The following is a 14,871-nucleotide window of genomic DNA, read 5'->3' on the forward strand; positions in this document are numbered from 1 at the left end:
GCTAAAGTACAATACATTTGAGATCTTGTATTTAATTTGTATTTTCGTCTTTAATATTATTCGCATAAATATATTTGGTTTTAGGCCTTTAAGATTAGGGAGTTACGATTGACTCTTGAAACAATTTATAAATAACTCCGTTAAATGCGTAAGTGGATGGGTCCAAAAAATGACCAATAATTTGGGTTGCTATGTGTAGTTCAACCTACTGAAATACGACTACATGGTATAAAATTATTTATGTTTCTATAATATACACATAGTGTATGAACTTAAAAAGTAACCAATAAGGGGTTTTTATTTATTTATTTATAAATATAAAGATTCAATTAAGGAAGAAAGGCATCATTTCTTAGATGGAATTCATAAATGTGAAACATCAATTGACCAATTGTCTTGATTGAGTCTTTGACTTCAATTCACATTTAATTTTGCTTTCAATTTGGAAACCATTTCCATGTTCTTACTTCCCCCCATCCCCATGAATAGGATGCAGTTTTCCCAAAAACCTAACTAAATGCCAACAAATGCCCCAACCCCATCTCTCTATGTAACCTACACTTTCAACATCATTTCTCTCTGACCCAACCAAATCAAAAACCACCCTCACAATTAATTTCTCTCCACCTAATACACCACGCTCCTCACGCGCTCCATTCAATTTGGGGGTCCCATCTGTATCTGGGGATAAAGAGATTATCAGTCACATAGCACGAGAGGCGCGTGGGTATTTAAAGAATGCATAAATCTTCTAGTCAAAGGTCAACTAGCGACAAAGTTGCTTTCTTAACCGAAGCTTATTATAAAGCCTAGCCATGAAAAGCATTTACATCTAATTTTATTTTTCTTTTGCCAAATAATGAAAAACTTAAATTAACAGTTGGTCATGACAAGTGATTTCACTCTTTACATTCAAGTTCGAGTCTTCTTTTGTTAATTTAAAATAATTTAGACTATCGTTTGTATATAAAAAATTAAAATTATTAAAATAATATATTTTTATAAATACAATATACGGAGAGTTCAGAAAATACCCATGAAATTTTTTTTGTAAAAATTCTCAAATTATTATTATTATTATTATTACCTATATTTTTTTAAAATGGGGTTCTTTAAAATACATTAAAAATTTCAGTAATTTCCATTTAGAATTAGAACTCAGTTACAGCTTTAAAAGCAACTTTAATTTACTAATTCATTATTTAAGGAAAAAAACAGAGAGAAAAACTTTAACTTTTAAACTCTCTCATCCCAGAAACCGAAACTTACTCTCATTTTAACCACAGTTAAACACACACCTAATCATGGTTAAAATTGTTGGTAAATGAGTCTAGCAGGGCAAGCTAGAGAGAGCTATTGGAGGCATCACATCACATCATTGATAGAGCCAATAGGCAATAGGCAATAGGCAATAGCCCTCTCTGTCTCTCTGATACAAGTCATGATTAACTCTATACCCTTCCCATGTATCTCTCTCTGTATCTATTGTTGTATATAAACAAAGAGTCCCATCTTCCTTTTACTGTACTGCAAAAAGCAAAAGAAAAAACTCTGAGCCACACCTTCTGCTGCAAAGCCCAGCCATTTTCTACCCTTTCTTTCCATTTCGCTTTCCTGGAATCCAAACAGTAGAGAATCAGACGCAAACCCAGATATCTGAACAAGGAAAGGAAGAGTCTTTGTTTTGCTTTTCTCTGTTTTCTGGCAGCTTGCTTTCTTGCCCTGTTTGGCTCTTTTGGTAAAGGAGAGAGAAGAAGATAAAAAAAATGGGTGAGAAAGATGATGGGTTGGGGTTAGGGTTGAGTTTGAGCTTGGGATGTAAACCCAATGAGAATGAGTCTTCTTTGCGCTTGAATCTCATGGAGAAGCCTTCACAGCCCATGCAAAATCATCAACACAGAACTTCCTGGAATGAAATCTTTCAATTTCCTGGTAATTTTTTGTTCCTCTGTCTATTTTATTCACATTTTCCTTGAATCTTCTTCTGGGTTTTCTTTTTTTCTCCTCAAAACACAATCTGAAATCAAAAGGGAAATTTTTTGGGCCGTCAGATCTGTTCTATTTAAGGTTTTCTGTGTATTTTTATGATAAAGCTCACAACTTTTAACTTCTGAAATCACCACAATGACATCTTTATTTACAGCCTTGCTATTTGTATTGGTGTTTTACATCTTTCAATCGCTTGACAGATCGAAACCCAGATGCCAGATCGTGTCTGAGAGGAATCGACGTGAACCAAGCTGCGGATTTTGAAGAAGAAAACGGGGTTTCGTCTCCTAACAGCACGGTGTCGAGCCTGAGCGGGAAGAGGAGCGAGAGAGAGCCCATTGGCGATGAGAATGAGGCCGAGAGGACCTCGTGCTCCCACGGAAGTGACGATGAAGATGGCAATGGTGGCGACCTGTCGAGGAAGAAGCTCAGGCTAACAAAGGAGCAGTCTTTGCTGCTCGAGGACACGTTCAAGGAGCACAACACTCTGAATCCGGTCAGTCGCTATTTTTTCTTGGGGTTATTTTGATGATTTCACAAGGGCATTATGGTCTTTTCGACTCGGGGTTTATGTTCTTCACTCTTCTTCAGTGGCAATTGTGTAGTTTTGATGGTAAACCAAGGGCGGTTTTTGTTCACCCTCTTTTATCTTTTTGTGTTCAGAGGCAAAAGCAAGCGTTGGCAAAGCAGCTGAACCTAAGACCAAGACAAGTGGAGGTTTGGTTTCAGAACAGGAGGGCAAGGTGAGAAAAATTCGTCACCGAGTTCAAGGCATTGTTGGGAATCAAAGGGAAACCAGGGGTAGAATTGTCATTTAAACTAGTTGGTTTTGGTAACACATTAATTGCTTTCACAATTCTCATGTGTTTGCATTGAATGAGATGAGGCCAAATCTGGTTGGTTCCCATAAATAATATTCCCCAAACATGTTGCCTGTAATTAAATGAGACATTGATGATCATGTCTACCAACTTCATTGCTCTTTTGGGTTTTCCTAGGTGCCTCTTCCAATTTAGAATTTGGAAGATTATTTGTTTGGTTTTTGGTAAAATCTAAAATGGGTTCTAACTAACCAATCATTTCTTTCAAAATAACACCTTGCTAATTTGCATTCATTGTTAAATCTGTTAAATAAAATGCAGGACTAAGTTAAAGCAAACAGAGGTGGATTGTGAGTTGCTAAAGAGGTGCTGTGAGAAACTAACAGAAGACAACAGGAGGTTGCAGAAGGAAGTGCAAGAGCTTAGAGCACTCAAGCTTTCACCACAGCTCTACATGCAAATGAGCCCTCCCACAACCCTCACCATGTGCCCTTCATGCGAGCGTGTGGCCGTCTCATCCTCGTCATCTGCCGCTGCTTCTTCCACAGCTCCTGCAAATGGCCAAACCTGCCAAAGTGGTGTCCCGAACGTCCAGCGGCCTATTCCTATCAGCCCATGGGCTACATTGCCGATCCAACGCCGACCACTTGATGCATCCGCACCCAAGTCGTAACTTCTGGTTGGAAGTATAATGGGAAAGCTGATGACTTAGAAGAATAGTTTGGGTTATTAGGAGGAAAATGGGTGAGAATGTGTATGGAAGGAGAAGGGAAAAGATGTGGTAGTGGTAGTGGACAAGGTTTTGTCAATAGAAGCCACCCCTTGTTTCTTCAAATTTTGGGCTTTTACCAATTGTTATAGCAAAAGTTATGAAAGTGAGATGGAGATGAGGAGTAAAAAGTTGGTGACCAAGTTAAAAAAAAGTCATGTTTATACATGGGAAGTGTTGGTAGGATAATTTCAGCGGTAACAGGAGAACCTGGATTTTTTTAATGATAATTTTAGTGGAAAAGTTGGCCTTTGAATGTCAATTGTTGTAACCTATTCCATTAGATTTTGACTTAATTGTCGACAATTCATGCTAATCTCTCCCTTTCTTGACTAGCTATGAAAATAGCAACCAATATAATGATGGTTAGAAGATGCCAAACATTGGAGAGTAATTAGCTACCTAACCAAAATTTAATCTCAACTAATGAAAATGGAAAAAGGGTTTAGTCTATTTTACAAAAAGAGTTGAACGCATTTTCAACTTAAATGTATTTAAATACCTACATTAGTCTCCACCATCAACCAATAAGCTAAAGATTAACCACATCTTTAACATTTGGTTCACCAATAAGTTGATCACCTCACTTTCTCTGCATTAAAATAGAAACAAAGATGAAATACATTTCTTTTTCTATGGAGGTTGTAGAAATATCTGTCATATTAATGGTTATGAATCCTCTGAAGCCAACACAAACAAAAACAAGGGAAAAGGCTATGGGGGGAAAAGAGGAGACACAAGAAAGACCACAGGGTCCTGGGAAATCATGTGCACCTGCAAGGACAAATGCATTGAGGGATTTGATATTGTGTCACAAAACTGTCTGAAGTAGAGAAATCAATAACATACAAAAGATTCTGGACAAGAACTTTCTGTGAAGTTTCAATAATCAACAAGAGGACACTGCGTGTTGTAGTTTGCAAAGTGAGGATATTAACTTTGTCTTGAGATCAAACTGTATTGACAGTGTCTGCAAGGGACCGCAGTATGCATCCCAAACCAGCTCTCTCTGTCAGTTTTTCATGAATCCGAAGGCACTGGTCGCACGTGGGCCGATCTCCAGTAGACAAGCCTCTATACAAGTACCTTCAAAGATGAAAACCCACAACTTGTAAAATATCCCAAAGATCACTATTTATGAAGAAGGGAAAGGAAATAAAGAAAACTACTGAGAACAACAGCAAGAAATTGGAAATGTATGTAGAAATAATATATACCTAAAATCTTCTAAAACTTTGGGGAGAAATACTTGCCTATATGATGCTAACACAAAGCCACATATATAAGAAATGCCCTAATGACTATAACCTGACTTCTAGAAACATAAAAAACAACAAGAAGAAACAAAAAAGATATACATCCCAATTTTTACTTTGAAGCAGCTTCAGATATTTTATTCTCTTGTAGACATTTTTGGACCCAATATTTTGACCACCCAAGAACGTGACCATTTGTTTCACAAAAAATTCCACTCTCAAGATTAAAATGCTGTGAAATGTAGACAGACAAATGTGTTTGTTAAATGCCAGGAAAGAGCATACGGATAAAATGCAATGCTGTCGCAGACTTACAAGGGGCCTTGTTCTTTATTTTCCCCAGTCTCATTTACTAATTACACAATTTAGAATCCTTTGGAGATATAAGATACTTAACTGCCCTACTTGATTCAAATTAATCTCTCAAAGGCTTGAATGACGGATAGTGAAGGTCCCTGTTTCTTCATTGCCTAACAAACACAAATATAGGTAACTTGCCTGTAAAAAACACCATCTAAAAAATATCGATAGTGCATGCAAAAAAGAGCCAACCCCATGATCCAGAATATCAGACCTACGTACCAAATCAAATTCAAGTTCATTTCTATAGCTCAAGATACTTTGTTTCTCCGTACAGGAAAATTCTTGACCAGCCTAACTGAAACTACTGCAGTATGCTCTCATTGTGTGTACTTCTATATTTGGTTAAAGAACTTCAAATGGCTAAAAGCTCATTGAACATGCACTAACATTAGGCAGTCTGTGCATAAAACTAATACCAAATATCAGTGCTATAACAGTCCGTAAGAACACAATTTATTATCAACACAAATTTCAATTCAATAAAGAAAAGACTCGGAAGCAATATCTGATGATAATTTTTAAGCTATGAAATATGGTACAGTGGAAGTAGTAAATAATGAGAGTTAAGAAAAAAAGAAATTGGGGAGCACTCACTTCATAAGAATGTCATAGTACTCAGGATCCAAAGAAGAAAACATTCCATCAACATCTTTTATAGCCATAATAGCTCTATGCACCATTATCCAATTTGCAGACTGCAAAACGCCAAAAATTCTCATCATTTTCTCTTCATTTCTACACCAAACAGACCAACAGCAGTAAAATTAAACACGGAGACATTTCTGATTGGTCCCCAAGAAAATCACAGGAAAACACTACAAAAAGGATACTAAAGTTCTAAACTTGCAATTCAATTTTCTATTCCTGTTAGATTTTCTCGACAGCCAAACAGAAGATGGGAAAAAGAGAAAGACAAACCTTGCAGCGTTCGTCTCGGGTGTTGGGAGGTGAGCCTTCAAGAGCAGTTTTTAGAGCTTCGACTGGTTTGTATCTAAATGGAGAACGAATTAAACAGTTAAGGTTTTTGGCGAAAATCAAAGAATTAAGCAGTTTTAGAGAAAATTACTGTTTGAGTAAGCTTTCGATCTTTCGAGATTTTTGTTCGATTCTGGTGATTATGGCTTCTGCATTATCTGCTTCCACAAATTCCTCTGTTCCTGCCATTTTTCACACACTCTCTCTTTTTCTCTTTCACTGTGATTTTCTCATCTGCCAATTGGAAAAGACCTGGGGAAACATTTTCCCGAGAAAGTGACGCACCTGGCGACTAAAACTGTGTCGTTTTGATGTCAATCATGAAGTATTTTCGTGCAATTTGGGCCAGGGCTATAATTAAAGTATTATAATCAACGCTGTCGTTTTGCACCGTTTGGTAAATTGCTTTTGTCTCGATCAAATGACTTCCAAGACCTAAGAGATAAGGTGGCCACGTTCTATAAAAGGTTGTAAAATCAAACAAAATGTAGGGGCATTATCGTCATTTAGACTAAACGGTCATAATGATTGACACCGCACTTTTTGAATTCTTCTTCCCCTCCTCACACTTTTTTCCACTCTCTCTCTCTCTGTGTCTGTCTCTCTCTTCCTTGGCTTCAAAGTCTTCCTTTCTTCACCATCTCCATTTCATACAGAAGCAAAAAGCTCCTCAGAGGCTCACCTGTTAATCAATGGAGGACACAAGCCCTTACAGAAAACCCCATTTCCCATATTCAGAGCTAAACTCAGCAATTCATCCAAACCCCATCAAACAAGGTAAGTCCTACATGATGCACTTTCTCTTTAAAGCTCTCTTCTTTGCCCTTGTTATTATGGTTCTTCCACTATTTCCTTCACAAGCTCCTGAATTTATCAACCACACCATACTCACCAAGTTTTGGGAGCTTATTCACCTTGTTTTCATTGGCATTGCTGTGTCCTATGGCTTGTTTAGCAGAAGAAATGTTGAAAGGGGATTTGAGAATCCCTCAAATCTTGGTAGTTCAGAGTCTTATATGCCTAGAATTTTTCCTGTTTCATCAAATTTTGATGACGGATATGAAAACCCATGTGCGTCTGATGAGAAAAGAGTGGTTGGGCTTGGGAGTTGGAATTCTCAGTATTTTGTAGGTAACCCTGTTACTGTATCTTCTCATGAAAGCACTGGGTTTGATGCCCAGTGCAAACCCAGTTTGCCAGTTCATGAACGTGGTTCTGAAAATTCATATGGGTACAAGGAGAATAATCTAACTCAAGCTTGGAGTTCTCAGTACTTTCAGGGTGAACCAATGGTATTTGTAGCTCAACCAAATTATGGTCTTGATGAATGGGGTAAACCCAGATCAATAGTTGATACTGAGCCATTAGGGTTGCCTATTCGGAGCTTGAAATCAAGGGTAAGAGACCAGGATAGTTCTGAATTTGTGACTAGGAGTGAGTCTGGTTCAAGTTCTAATTTTTCACCTAATAGTTCTGATAAGAGTAGAACTGGGAAATTTGGTGATTTGGGTCCTCTAAATTTGGAAGAGGAATTCAATGAAGCTACTGCAGCACCTTTCCCAGTTCATCGGGGTTCAAGTTCTGGAAGGATGGAAATGGGGAAAAGAGTAGGTAGAAGTGGTCGTCCTTCACATTTTAGGCCACTGTCAGTTGATGAAACTCAGTTTGAATCAATGAAAACTCGGTCCTTCCAGTCCACATTGTCTTTCTCTTCCGAGTCTTCTCAAACTAGTTCCATGTCTTCTTCACCAAAAGAGGAGTCTTTTGCGCGCTCTATATCTTCAGAAGCTCTGAATTCAAAAGTGAATAATTTGAAGAAAAGGAAGAGTTCTCAAGGGTCATCTCCTTCAGGCTTACCCTCATCACCACCAAAACCAATTACTGAAAAAGTTTCAATGAGTACACTGCATTCTCGGGGCTATAGCATTGGTTCTTTCCATGAGGAGGATTTGAGGAGAAGCTCAGAAAATTATTTCAAGGACTTGAGTGGAAGTGGAAGTGAAGAGGATCAATTGGGTAACAAAGAGTTGGGGCCAGCTTCTTTGAGATCAGATGTGAAACCTGCAAGCCTCACTAAAGCTTCATTAAGGGGAAGATCAGTTAGAACAATCAGACCAAGTAGACTGACCACTGATGACAAGGTTGAAAAGATGTGTGATAATGGTGGAGCTATATCTATGAGGAAAGATATAATTCAAAATGGAGGAACCGACAAGAAGTTTTTTGACAATGTAACTGGTAAGCTTGATCTTGGCAATTCCTTGCACATGCCGAAGCCAACAATTCCCAAGTATCAGAAGAAAGAGATGCAAGAATTTCATGGCAATGTTGTTGCCGAAGAGTCTGAAGACGACTCGGAAAGTGAGGCCGAAAACTTTCTAGTAAGTTCAGAAGATGAAGATGCTGATCCTCCTCCTGCTGCTGCTGCTGCTACATGTAACTCCGTCAATGTTGCAGGACCAGACTCCGAGGTTGATAAGAAGGCCGGTGAGTTTATAGCCAAATTTCGAGAGCAGATAAGGCTTCAAAAAGTGGCATCACTTGACAGATCAAGAGGGCTAGGCACCAGTGGTAATTTCTTTAGGTGATCATATATAAAATACTAATAATGCTCAATAGAGTTGTGGGAAGATGGATCATTCATCCTGTTCTAGCTTAAAGTATTTATCTATTTATTTACACTTTATTCATTTGATGAGCATTTCTTGTCTCTGCTGTACCAGACCAGGTGGATGTTTAGAAAGCATTTTCAATCACCCTACTATTTTCCTATAGTTTCTGTTGCATTTTGGAAACACGTTCCTCTAAATGCCACGATCCATTTTTCTTTAATTAGAACTTAAGTAGAGAAGTTATAAATATTTTGAGGGGAATTTTATTGACATCCTCAATCTGTTCAAACCACACCCACCTCTCCCTCCAAAGAAAAACACCCAACAGCCAGGCACCCACCGGATCACCTCTGTCGTGGCGTGGCCACATGGGCCCATTCCGGCGACTCCCCTTTCCCCAGCGACCCCCTTCTCCCCTCTCTCTTTCTCTATCTCAAAATCACCACTAAAAATACTATTCCGACTAGAATTCCACTTTCTGTTTTATTACTTTAACGGCAACAGTAACTTTAAATATGGGCTGGATAATCTGCAACAGTAACTTGATTGCCTCATGGTTCTCATGGTATATAATCATATAGAGATCAAAAGACCAGCGATGGTTACATTCAAGGCTCTATAAAACAGAGATCTCCAAAGAACAAGAAACAGGTAACAAGTTCAAAAGATCAAAGTAAAGATTACTATCATATGGCGACGCAGTCCTTTGAGAGAATGAGTAGAACATGCGACAAATGGAATCAAAAGAAGTTTTGGGTGCTCAAGAGCGAAGAAAGGAATCTCATCCAATGCCATTGTGTATAATACTCTAATAGGTGCTTTTTGTATTTCCAACCAAGTTGAAGAAGCTTGTCTCTTTGCTGGGATGAAATCAAAAGGCACAGCTGCCTGCCACCTTCAATACTCTAATGGGTGCACCCAGCAGAAAGTTGCAGCCTAAATTGTTGAGAAGGTGCTGAGGCAGGATATCGTTAGCTTAGCAGGTTTCCTGGGTTTTCAACCTTGAGGACAAGGTTAATTTTGTGAGGGAGGGGTAATGTTAGGATCATGCCATGTCAGCTGCTTAGTCAGCATGATTTGGACTTGCGATTGGTCCAGGTCACCTATGATGTGTCAAGAATTGTCATTGTTCAATTAGCTGGGTTGTTAACTAACTAATGGTTGTTATCAATTAGTTAGTTGGGTAGTTTTGGCGCCAATTAGGCTTAAGCTTGCAAATCAGCTTTAGAAGCTAAAACTTGTGCAAAGCAAGGCATGTGATCCGGTTCTTACCAACACAATAAGATCATTTCTTGTACTTGGGTTAAGGTAGAATTAAGGTTGTTGGGGCAGGGTGTTTTTCTTTTTCAGTTATTTTATTTTAATTCAGAGTAAAATCGGTATTTTGAGGAAAGGGTTTGTAGTTGAAGTAGTTAAGAGCAGTTACACATGCATCTGATGTCGTGTGTTCGAATCCCCTTCCCCAATAAATAAAAAATCGGTATTTTGAGGATTTTATTTATTTATTTAAGAATTGGCAATAAATTGAACCAAACCAAATTTATTCGGCCCATTGGACCAAACATAGCCTTGATTGAACTCGCTATTTTCCTTCGGCTCTTCTCAACCCAAAAATACCTTTGGATCGAATTGGACCCAAACAAAAGTAAAGATCATTTGGGTCAGCTTGGCCGATTTTTATGGTTCCCCCTAGCAATATTGAAGAACCTTATGGGCAGCAAATGATATTACAAGAACCAATGGGAGTGGAATGATATTTGTTTGCCTCTTTCCAGAAAACTGAACAGATAACATCAGCAAGCAAAATAACAGCAAACGGTTTCTTTCTGTGTGTGTGTGTGTGTTTGTGTGTTGGGTGTCTTTAGCTCGTTGTCTAACTCCATTTATGCCGGAAGCTTAAAACCCAAGAGACGTCATGCTGATGATTCCCTCATCTCTCTCTTTTAAACCCTGTAATCTCTCTCTCTCTCTCTCTCTCTCTCTCTCTCTCTCTCTCGGTATATTTATAATATACACATGGGTGCATTTGGAATAGGATACTGTTAGTTGCTCAAAATTTGAATTTCTGCTTTCTTTACACTTAACCCAGAAGTGTAGATTTCTCGAAACTCTGGTTTTTTAAGAGTGCTTTTTTCTTTTGGTGTTGCAGCTCTTAGTTTATGAGAAGACCCAGAAATTGGTTATGAAAAATTGCCTCTACTTATTTGTTTGCAGCATATACAAAGCTAATGTCTTTGTCAATCACTAAATGAGCTTTTCTAACTTATATGGGAAAAATACTTCAAGAGTGTAGGTTTCAGTTTCCATGATAACATGAAGAACTGCAATTGAAATTCTCACCTTCTTGTTTACAAATAAATTCTCAGCCATTCCATGACATAAGAAGTTATTCTGCTTTATATTAGTTCTGTTTCATGTTCTCATGGTAAAATTGGGTCTCTAGATCGTTGAAATTTTGTAGTTCTTAATGAGTCTCAGGACTATTCAATCGCATTTGTTATTGTTAGCTTCACACTGCAAACACTAGATATTAGGGAATGAATCAACAATCTATATCTAGTTAACGCTCTCCTCGCGTCCAACCCTGTCCTGAACAGAATAATAGATAACTGAAAAATGGTGTGGTGAGAGGTTTTGAACTCATTACCTCTTGAAACCAAAGCTCCGATATACCATGGTAGACTACTATTGTGCCCCAAAAGCTTAACGTATTAGGGAATGAGCTAACAATGTGTATCAAACAAACACTCTCTCATGTGCAGCCCAATCTTGCTTGTGGAGAGAACACACACACACACACACACACACACACACACACACACACATACATATGCCGAACATCTTGCACTGCAGAAAATTAACACATAGCTGGGTACTGAAGATGAGAAGATCTCCCAGAACCAGAGCTGATATCATTTTAGACTACCCCAAAAGTTTTAAGTGGTTAGGAAATGAGTGAACAATTGTAACAAGGAGTTTACTTCCTAGGGCCCCTTTTTTGCCTGGTCATGACCTGACACATGTGGTTTCGCTGACTGCATTATGCAGTAAACACATCCGATCGTGTTGTGCAATGTAGCATATTCGTAACTACACGCGATAGATGTGTGCCCTGTTTATAATTATGTATATACATGTCTTTTAAAAGAAATTTATTCTTCATCTTGGTTAACATGCCAACACTTCCTCTGCTGTTCTCAAATTATTGCAGAAGAAACCCGTGTTACTCCATTTGCTTTCCAGACAGAATGAATGAAATTATGAGCAGATTCTTACTATTTTAACATAATGCATTGAGTTTATGAAGTTTTTCTTTCTTCTTTTATCAGCAGCCAAACCGTGAGCATAATTATGTTTTACTTATCTTTCTTGTCAATATCTACTTACTGACAAACAGAATTCTTCCAGCTTCCCTACTAAGGATTCATTTTAATCAGAATAAGCAAATAATACAATGCTGCTCAATTCACGACTTGAGACATGACAGGTTAGGTTTTGATTAATTGGTTAACAAATTTTGATTAGTGTTTACCTACCTTATTCTGTTGATAATATATATATATATATATATATATATATATATATATATATATATATATATATATATATGTCACTTATACAAATCTTTGATTTGCAGGTCCGGGGCAAAGAGTGGCGGCATGTCTCGTTATGAAGAGAATGTGAATCGTAGGCTTCTCCTATTTCTTTCAGTCACAACTAGCTTGTTTCCAACTTTATCTTCTTCTGGAAAGACAAAGAGTAAAAGTCAGTTTGACGAAAGACGCTTACTTGAACAAAACAAGCGGATACAGAAAGAAAATAATGCACCTGAAAACTTTCCAAGTTTCATTAGAGAAGGTTTGTGCCACTGTTACATTTGCAAATACAAACACTGACATATTGTTTTCCATAAATCATCTGCTCAATAACTGCATTTCCTGGTCATCTGTTACTATGATAAAATTTCAAGCCTCAATTAGAGAACCTCTCACCAGCTATGTCATAATCATTGTTGTTGCTTTTCTAAACATCCCGGCGGATCCAACATGTGTGTATGAACATGTGTATCAGGTTTTCAGGTTCAGGTAGTAACGCCAGAGAACTACACAAAATGTGACTCAGGGCTTATATATCATGATTTTGTAGTTGGTGAAGGTGATTTCCCACAGGCTGGTCAGCAGGTTTTTCTTTCGTTTTCTTTTCCAAAATATATCACAGTTTGACATTTACGGTTGAAGCAATATCAAAATTTGGGGAGAGGATTATGCCATGTCATCTGTAAGACATCTTTGAAAAATTTACTTGGAAAAAGAAAGTCCCTCCAACTTTTAACTTTGGTTTTTTTTTTTTTTAAATTTTAAAAATTGACATTAAATTTATGTGAATCACTGAAACTTTTGATAAAACTCTTCTCCAACCATGACCTACTCTGATTCAAGATACTTTGCAGGTGATGTTCCACTATGTTGGCTACAATGAGTCAGGCCGTCGTATTGACAGCAGCTACACACAGGGTTCTCCTGCCAGAATCCGCATGGGCACTAATGCATTGGTCCCAGGTTAAAAGTGAAATCAATTCTAGAGTTCATAAAATCTTGTGTACTTTCTCCTTTGCCCTGGCCCCTCTACCCCACTCCCGAATAGGAAGGGAGAAGGGGGAGGAGGAAAGATAACTAGTAGTTGAAGTTGCTAAACTAGGAACTACTACAGGATTTGAAGAAGGAATTCGTGACATGAAACCTGGGGGGAAAAGAAGAATAATCATTCCACCAGAACTTGGACCCCCGGTCAGTTACTCATCTCTCTGATTCCCTTACTAAGTTACTATAAAGACTATAAAATGTTGAATTATACTAAATATGGTTGCTCTAAGAAAGACTCCACAGTTATTCAAAATGTTCTACTAGTAATTTGTGTACTTCTCTCACTTTTCTTCCTACGTAATTCACCTCACCTAAGATATTTTTGGCATGGCCGAAGAGGCAAAACATTAGTAGACTTGCATTTGCAAGTTTCTGTTGTGATTGTGATCCTTTCCATTTGCTTTGATTTGGAGGCATTCTTCTGTACAGTGATTAGTTGTTAAGGTTCTAACTAATGCCTTGAATTCTTAATTATCTTATTTTTATTTGACCACCCTGATTTGATATATTGCAAAATCTGAGCCCCTGAAGCCAACTTTCGGTCTATGGTTATTCAACCCTATGGCGTTGATCTGTTGTTTGAAATCTCAGGACTTAAGAATTGGAAGATTCAAGTTTCAACAAAATGTCATTGTTTTTACATTGCAGGCAGCTTGGGTCCTGAGATGCAGAGCTATCATAACATAAGCATATTCTTTGATGAAGAAATTGGATTGTTGTGCTTTCTTTTTTCTTCTCTTTTTGGGAATCATATGCATTTGTATTAAACTTCCATATTTTTAGTATCTGAATTAACTTGACTGATAACATGCGATCCGTTTTACAGGTAGGACCTTCTACATTTTTCAGCTCCAAACAGTTCGAAGTGTTTGATGTGGAACTGCTAAGCATTCAAAACTGCCAAAGGAGGACTGTCCTGGCTTTTTACTCTGATTTTGTATGCGAATAAGTGGTGAGGCAACATTTTGCCCATTTGGGCATCTGGACATATCTACACTCTCTGAATTGGCCAACACTTGGTTCTTTTGTCGAATGAATTTCAAATTTCGCTGCAGAATAAGGGATGAGGCTAATGAGGCTAAAATTCTTTAAGAATAGTTCATGTATTGTGTTCACAAATACAAATTGAGTTGCTTGCATGTAAATTTGTTGAATATTACTGTAGTCCACAAATCACCTTTCTATTGTAGGGTTTCATTACAAAAACCAATTGGTAAAGGGATTTTAAGAGTGGTGCTATTGTTGTCACCCATCGATCCTATTTGACATGGTAGCTCCTTTTTTTTTTTTTTTTGGGTTCTTTTGTTCTTCAGGGGTTGGTATTATGGTTGGGAATAAGGGGAAGATGAAGGGGAATAGCAGGTACAGTTTGGAAACAAGACAGGGAAATAAGACTGGAGCTCTGTCCAACTTCAATTGCATTACAAAAGATACAGATGAAAA

At 37.9% G+C, this 14,871-nt stretch overlaps 4 protein-coding genes across 4 annotated transcripts; 3 read left to right on the top strand and 1 right to left on the bottom strand.

Annotated features, from left to right (window-relative positions):
- The first annotated feature begins 1,429 nt into the window (after positions 1 to 1,429).
- Positions 1,430 to 3,841, top strand: HAT3 (homeobox-leucine zipper protein 3). The gene is made up of 4 exons (XM_088249561.1): positions 1,430 to 1,932; positions 2,190 to 2,485; positions 2,653 to 2,732; positions 3,132 to 3,841. Exons 1-4 carry the CDS (start codon positions 1,767 to 1,769, stop codon positions 3,481 to 3,483), a joined length of 894 nt encoding a protein of 297 aa, XP_088105687.1. The 5' UTR covers positions 1,430 to 1,766; the 3' UTR covers positions 3,484 to 3,841.
- Positions 3,842 to 4,296: 455 nt separating this feature from the next.
- On the bottom strand, positions 4,297 to 6,485 carry LOC110771188 (actin-related protein 2/3 complex subunit 5A). Its single transcript, XM_021975440.2, has 4 exons — positions 6,265 to 6,485; positions 6,117 to 6,189; positions 5,793 to 5,893; positions 4,297 to 4,665 (listed from the first exon to the last, which is right to left on the bottom strand). Exons 1-4 carry the CDS (start codon positions 6,360 to 6,362, stop codon positions 4,530 to 4,532), a joined length of 408 nt encoding a protein of 135 aa, XP_021831132.1. The 5' UTR covers positions 6,363 to 6,485; the 3' UTR covers positions 4,297 to 4,529.
- Positions 6,486 to 6,737: 252 nt separating this feature from the next.
- LOC110771193 (cotton fiber protein) lies at positions 6,738 to 8,883 on the top strand. Its single transcript, XM_021975445.2, has one exon. The coding sequence runs from the start codon at positions 6,866 to 6,868 to the stop codon at positions 8,759 to 8,761; it is 1,896 nt and encodes a 631-aa protein (XP_021831137.2). The 5' UTR covers positions 6,738 to 6,865; the 3' UTR covers positions 8,762 to 8,883.
- Positions 8,884 to 10,526: 1,643 nt separating this feature from the next.
- LOC110771192 (FKBP-like peptidyl-prolyl cis-trans isomerase family protein) lies at positions 10,527 to 14,691 on the top strand. Its single transcript, XM_021975444.2, has 7 exons — positions 10,527 to 10,737; positions 12,194 to 12,272; positions 12,423 to 12,643; positions 12,857 to 12,966; positions 13,236 to 13,344; positions 13,496 to 13,572; positions 14,255 to 14,691. The coding sequence occupies exons 1-7, from the start codon at positions 10,701 to 10,703 to the stop codon at positions 14,375 to 14,377; spliced, it is 756 nt and encodes a 251-aa protein (XP_021831136.2). The 5' UTR covers positions 10,527 to 10,700; the 3' UTR covers positions 14,378 to 14,691.
- Positions 14,692 to 14,871: the final 180 nt, after the last annotated feature.

The sequence above is a fragment of the Prunus avium genome, chromosome 2 (genome assembly GCF_965620075.1).
Source record: "Prunus avium chromosome 2, drPruAviu1.hap1.1, whole genome shotgun sequence".
Lineage (NCBI taxonomy): Eukaryota > Viridiplantae > Streptophyta > Magnoliopsida > Rosales > Rosaceae > Prunus > Prunus avium.

Bases quoted from the DNA above. Each gene is read 5' to 3' on its own strand.
- HAT3 (XM_088249561.1), top strand. From the start codon at position 1,767: ATGGGTGAGAAAGATGATGGGTTGGGGTTAGGGTTGAGTTTGAGCTTG. The intron at 1,933-2,189 runs GTAATTTTTTGT...ATCGCTTGACAG, and splicing joins TGAAATCTTTCAATTTCCTG to ATCGAAACCCAGATGCCAGA. The intron at 2,486-2,652 runs GTCAGTCGCTAT...TTTTGTGTTCAG, and splicing joins AGCACAACACTCTGAATCCG to AGGCAAAAGCAAGCGTTGGC.
- LOC110771188 (XM_021975440.2), bottom strand. From the start codon at position 6,362: ATGGCAGGAACAGAGGAATTTGTGGAAGCAGATAATGCAGAAGCCATA. The intron at 5,894-6,116 runs GTTTGTCTTTCT...GGCGTTTTGCAG, and splicing joins CCCGAGACGAACGCTGCAAG to TCTGCAAATTGGATAATGGT. The intron at 4,666-5,792 runs GTGAGTGCTCCC...TCATCTTTGAAG, and splicing joins TACTATGACATTCTTATGAA to GTACTTGTATAGAGGCTTGT.
- LOC110771193 (XM_021975445.2), top strand. From the start codon at position 6,866: ATGGAGGACACAAGCCCTTACAGAAAACCCCATTTCCCATATTCAGAG.
- LOC110771192 (XM_021975444.2), top strand. From the start codon at position 10,701: ATGCTGATGATTCCCTCATCTCTCTCTTTTAAACCCT. The intron at 12,967-13,235 runs GTTTTTCTTTCG...GATACTTTGCAG, and splicing joins TCCCACAGGCTGGTCAGCAG to GTGATGTTCCACTATGTTGG. The intron at 13,573-14,254 runs GTCAGTTACTCA...TCCGTTTTACAG, and splicing joins CACCAGAACTTGGACCCCCG to GTAGGACCTTCTACATTTTT.